Source organism: Poecilia reticulata, unplaced genomic scaffold (genome assembly GCF_000633615.1).
Source record: "Poecilia reticulata strain Guanapo unplaced genomic scaffold, Guppy_female_1.0+MT scaffold_369, whole genome shotgun sequence".
NCBI classification, from domain to species: Eukaryota; Metazoa; Chordata; class Actinopteri; order Cyprinodontiformes; family Poeciliidae; genus Poecilia; species Poecilia reticulata.
The window spans coordinates 18,621-24,825 of NW_007615139.1; the positions used below are offsets into that span (position 1 = coordinate 18,621).

At 41.3% G+C, this 6,205-nt stretch overlaps 1 protein-coding gene across 1 annotated transcript; it reads left to right on the forward strand.

Annotated features, from left to right (window-relative positions):
* Nucleotides 1-770: 770 nt before the first annotated feature.
* LOC108166033 (high affinity immunoglobulin gamma Fc receptor IB-like) lies at nt 771-5,368 on the forward strand (the record flags this gene model as incomplete). Its single annotated transcript, XM_017303546.1, has 5 exons — nt 771-870; nt 1,086-1,121; nt 4,361-4,624; nt 4,698-4,943; nt 5,292-5,368. Coding segments are annotated over exons 1-5 (657 nt in total), but the record flags the coding sequence as incomplete, so codon positions are not given.
* Nucleotides 5,369-6,205: the final 837 nt, after the last annotated feature.

The following is a 6,205-nucleotide window of genomic DNA, read 5'->3' on the forward strand; positions in this document are numbered from 1 at the left end:
GAACCATGTTCTACATGTGGAGCAAACTGAACACAGAGACGCTAAATGAGATGAGCGGCGAGAGAAAGCAACACTAAACAAGTCAACAGAGAAAACAAAATGTGCCAAAGGACACATTTAGCAACTCAGAAGCAGGTCAGGCTTTGTGTTTCCAACCACAGCTTCTGGTGGAGGCAGAAAATACGCAGCCTGCAGAATCAAAAGGTGCCACTTCCTTTCAGCCGACCTGCTGCTGCTGCATGACATGCTTTTTCTTTTTTTGTTGGGGAGAGACTAAAGTTGACAAATGTAAAATAAAGACAATGTCTTTCCTACTTATTATGGGTTGATATGGAGAGAGGTGGAGAGAGGGACATCTGGCTGGTCAGTCCTGGACACAATCAAATCTGGGACTTTCAGAAGATCCAAGCRGGCCACCTGCTGGACTCTGGTGGTGGCTACTGTGAAATGCTATTATATAAATAATAGGAAACTCACTGTAAAACCCTGAGTTGTTAACAGTGTATATATACAGTATGTGTGTTTCATGACCTCCAGAACAGAAATCTGCTGAGTCAGATCCAATTTCTTTAAACTTTTTTTCTGTTTAAAAACTTTAAATAAACTTAAATATCCAAACTAAACCCAGCTAAAAACAACTTGTTTTTATATAGTTTTATTTTTAAATCTCTTTGCTTCATGTGCCGTATGAAGCAAAGACCAACAGCCTATATGCTGAAGGTTTTTGCAAAGCCTGCAGCACAGAGGAAACCACAGCGGTGATCTTCACAGAGCAGGGCGGACGGTTCGTTTTAGAAGAAATCATTTCATCGCAGGTTTTAGCGATTACTGTCAGGATGACGATTAAAACATCCTTTCTGTTTCTGTTGGGTGAGTAAGATATGCTGAATAAATCAGGATAACTGTTTTATAATGACAATCAGCTCAATTAAGCAGATTGTTGCCCGTCGTTGGCTTAGCGTGAACAGGAAGTTGTTCATTAAAGTCGACTACATGCTCTGAAAACACACAGATAATCATTTTATGTATTGAGTCTGATGGTTTATGGAATATGAATCTATAACCCGACTGTCTTCTCTCCTCAGCTCTGACCTCACTGCTGCTCTGGTCAACACACCAAGGTCAGTAAATATCAGCAACTATTAAGGAAAGTAAGGAAACTGAAAATTAGTAGCAAGTTCAGATGGCGTTTCATGAACTCAAAAGGCTTTAGGGTGAGGGACCAGTTTCCTCTGTGATCTACCCTTCATTTGAGCTTGAGTCTATTTTTTCCATATTATAAACATTATTCTATGTTTCATTAATCTCTGGTCTCTTGAGCTTATCATTACTTCTGCCTCTATTGAATTATTTGTCTTAGTATGTTCTAGACATTTCTGGAGACCAACTAAACATTTTAGCCAGACTGTATTATGGAAAATGTTGGACCTCTGGAGGCTGGCAGCATTAAGAGTTGGTCCGGATGACTGTGATGTATGAGGAGCTTGGAGCTCACAGGTCTGAAATGACATAGGAGCTCACAACCCGTGGCAAAAAGTATGGACTCACCAGTCTTGGATGAGAACTCATTCATTCAGACATTTCATGCTGTGAAACAAACTCAGATCAAAAACATGATTCAATTATAAGGTCATTCCAAAGTGCAACTTGTTGGCTTTCAGGAACTCAAAGAAATGAAGAGAAAACATTGTGGAAGTCAGTGAATGATACTTTTATTGACCAAGTACAGGGAAATAAATATGGAGTCACTCAGTTCTGAAGAAAAAAGTGTTGAATCATTAAAAAGGCATAAAGAAAAGATCGTTTAAAATACATCACTAGTATTTAGTTGCACCACCTTTGGGTTTTATAACAGCTTTCAGTCTCTGAGGCATGGACTTGATGAGTGACCAAACAGTATTCAATTTGGTGCCAAATCTCTTTGATAGCAGTTGCCAGATCAGCTTTGCAGCTTCTTGTGGACCATTTCACAAGAAGTGAAATGGTCACTTCTTGACACTTGGCCAATTCTTGGCCAGTAATTGGGCCAAGTGCCATCTTGTGATGTAATCAGGGTAAATCAAGCTGTACACTGAGGAAGTTATGATAGATTTCTGTGAAGATCTGAGTGATCTGCAGTGTAGGAGGAAGAATATGGATCAGGGGTGTCCAAAGTGGGTCCTGGAGGCATCCTGCATGTTTTATTCTCTCCCTGGTTTAAAGCACCTGGATCAGATGATGGATCATTAGAGGCCTGAGAGGAACATTGACCTGCTGAGGAGGTTGTTGCTGCCAGCAGGGAGAAAATAAAACATGCAGGATGCCTACAGGACCCACTTTGGGCTCCACTGGTCTAGTAAAACAATTTCACACAGATTTTGAGGTAATGGGGCACATGATATGGAAGCTGCTGAAGAAAACATTTAATATTTTAAATATTGAATATGACTTAACATTTTAATAGAGGATAGTGTGCCTGGTGTAATAGCATGAATTACCAGTTTTTTGTATTAGTTGGTCACAAGACAAAGCATTTATTTACAAGAGTGTTTGGTTCGGAAATTGACGGTCCCGATGTGAAACTCCGAGCGCTTGAGGAGGAACTGGTAGAGAACAGCTGGTCGAAATTAGCGTTCATAAATCAGATCAACCTTGAGCTGAACGCTCCTTACTCCACGGAGCTCAGGATATCCAGTATCCAACTTGAAAACAACTTCACTGCAGTCGGTAACACAATGAAAACACCGGAACAAAGTTTATTTTGGTCTGTGGCCTTTAAAGATGGCGCCCAGCGACTGTGCGAGACGTAAATGACATACGCAGTGACATAGGTTCCAAAGCTCTATACTGATAATTAGCACCATATTTACTGCTCATGAATTTAACAGCCAACAGTCCACATCCAGTATGCAAGTAGGTTGTTTAAATTTCTCCTATTAGTTTAAGATACTGAAATGTTGCCCCATGAGCAACAGTCAAAAGCAACGTGCAAATACACATAAAGCAATCCAGACTTCTAAAAATGCTAGTAGTTGCATTTTATTCAAGCTGCAGTACATAACTTTAATAAAAAAAATGTTTTCTCCATATTTGTTAAAGCTGTCACCATGTAGCAGTTTGTTATGAGACAGATAATCTGTGGAAACAATCAATCTCCTCCATCTCCTTCCTGAATTACTATTACTGGTTAAAGTAATGCACCGTTCTGACCAAAACAACCAATCAGAACCAGGAGGAGGGTCTTAGTGCTGTCAATCATCCTCATTCACTCACTGCTAAATGTGCTAATGGTGAAGAAACAACTTATCATAATAAGAAACCATTTATCTGCCATCATTTGTAGCTATGCTAACTAAACTGAGCATTCAGAGATTGAATCTGCACAACTCTGTGCTATGCTAGCTGCAGAATAGCACAGAGCGAGAGGGAGGAAGGATGAGCAGCACCACATGAGATAGTGATTGACAGCACTAAAACTCTCCTACCACTGACTGGTTGTTTCTAGAGAACCCTGGGAGAAAGCAGAGGAAATAGATTTTTCACAGATTATCTCTCATAACATAATGATAGTTTTAAAAAAATATGAAAAAAAATATTTATATAAAAGTTGCAGCTTTAATTTCACTCAGGAGAGGGCAGGTCAGGAGGGACATGGGTTAGAGCCGCTGCTGACTGACTCATCTGTTGTTAAGAGGTAAAAGGAACAAGTTAAATATATGAATATGTTGGTAATTTTTTTCCTTAATTCATTAGAAGCTAGTGAAAAACAGGCAAACAGTCTGTAGCTAAGCTAACTATGCTAAATGATTGATCAACTCACACAGTCTACTCACCTCTCACGGAGAAAAACTGGGTTATAAATTAACACTCTTGCTTTTTTCTCTCTCTCCTTCTCTTTTTGTTTGAAAACCTGATTTTATAACTTTTCTTAGCATCACAGTAACAGCCACAGTGATTCACGTTTCCTACTGTCTGCTGCCAACAGCGTCACTCTGAAGCTCCAAGCAGGAACGAACCATTTAACCCAGATAGGGGGGTTCAGGGCAAATATGGATGTGTGTTTAATGATCTGGGAGTGGGAACATTTCATTTTTACTGCTAAAACCAATCTTTGAAAATACAATATGATTAATTTTGTAATTGACAGGGCCCTGATTTTTTAAATGTCTATGAACAAAAATAAATAAATAAATAAATTGGGCCCCCTGTTGGTCAGGGGCCCTTGGAATTGTCATAACTCCCCTTTCCCCCTTTAAGGCGCCTCGGATCAGAGGTGAATAATGCAATCTCCATTTGCAGACATCTTGGGTGTTCCATCCACTGGGTCTTCATGAAATATATTTTTAAAAATTAAATGTATGTCCTCCTGCTTTTGTCCCAGTTCGTCTGACTGTGAGTCCCAGCAGATCTCAGTTGATTCGAGGAGAATCAGTGTCTCTGACCTGTGAGGATGAAAACAGCTCTGATGGATGGACTGTGAGGAGAAACACAACCAGAGGAACCAGGACGCAATGTGGAGATGGATGGGGGAAACCAGCTGGTTCTACCTGTAGCATCAGCTATATTTTGGAAAAGTATACTGGTGTGTACTGGTGTGAGTCCAAAGAGGGATCATCCTCCAGCAGCAGCGTGAACCTCACTGTTGGTAAGATCAGACTGTGGAGTTAGTGTTGCTGTGTGGAAATGGATGAAATGCTGTAGTTTGTCTCTGTGTTGAGGTGGATCAGTGATCCTGCAGAGTCCTGTCCTCCCTGTGATGGAGGGAGATGACGTCACTCTGAGCTGCAGAGCAAAGAGTCCAGCCCACAACCTCCCAGCTGCTTTCTATAAAGATGGCTCCTTCATTGGTCATGAAACTACTCGCAACCTGACCCTCCTCCGTGTCTCCAGCTCTGATGAAGGCCTCTATAAATGCAGCATCAGCGGTCAGGGAGAGTCTCCATCCAGCTGGATCTCTGTGGAAGGTCAGCCACTCACACCTGCATGTACCCATTGTTAAGGAAGAATTTTTATATTACTGGTAAATTTAGCAAAACTCTGGCTCTGATACTTCCTTTTGATCCCGGGTTCTCTCGCGTGGCCACGTGCGGGGACAAAAACACAACAATGCGTGTTGACGTCACAGAATTACAGGATTTAATCCAATCAGAAGAAAATATAAGATAGTACAGGAAACTGAAGAAACACAGACACAAACATTGTTACCTGAGACAAGAAGACANGTCTCCGGTTCATTGGGTTTACAAACTGGTTCTGTACAGTGACATTGAGAGTGTGCTGAAGATCAACGGTAGCCTGTGTGCTCCTTTTAGGGTGTGTAGAGGCGTTCGACAGGGCTGCGCGCTCTCCCTGGAACCCCTCCTCCAGAAAATACGCTCGATTGTTCATGGTCTGGTTTTACCTGGTTTTAGTAACAATATTGTTTTATCTGCCTATGCTGATGATGTTGTTTTTATAAAAGATCAGCAAGATGTGAATGTTTTAACAGAGATCACAGAGAAGTTCTCTGCACTGTCTGCTGCGAGGGTGAACTGGGGAAAGAGTGAAGCCCTGGCTGTGGGCGAGTGGTCTGCTGGGCTCCCGGTTCTCCCTCAAGGTCTCATTTGGAAAAGAGATGGTTTTAAGTATCTTGGTGTGTTTTTAGGTAATAAAACTATTGTAAATAAAAACTGGGAAAATGTCGAGTAAAAAATAAACTGTCAAAATGGAAATGATGGAGTTGGCTGCACTCTCAAATGTCATATCGAGGTAGAGTGCTGGTCCTAAACAACCTTGTAGCATCACAGCTGTGGCACAAGCTTTCTGTCCTAGACCCACCACCTGGCCTGCTAGTGAAAATACAGTCGGAAATGGTCKACKTCTTCTGGAACSGTCTACATTGGGTGCCACAGTCTGTGTTGTTTTTATCGAGAGAGGAGGGGGGYCAGGGCCTTGTCCACCTGRCCAGTAGAACAGCTACATTTCGTTTACAGTTTTTACAGAAATATTTAACAGGATCTCCTGTGTGGACAGATGTGGCCAGTTGCATCCTTAGACGTGTTAATTTTCTGGGGCTGGATGCTGTTGTTAACTGATTTTAGTCTTTTAAAGTTAAAAGGGWTGCCTCGTTTTTATCAGGATGTTTTTAAATCCTGTGCTCTTTTTAAATTGAAAAGAGCAAAAACATGTAATTCTCTGCATTGGCTTTTAGAAGAACCTCTAGTGTGCGGAGCAAAACTGGACGTCA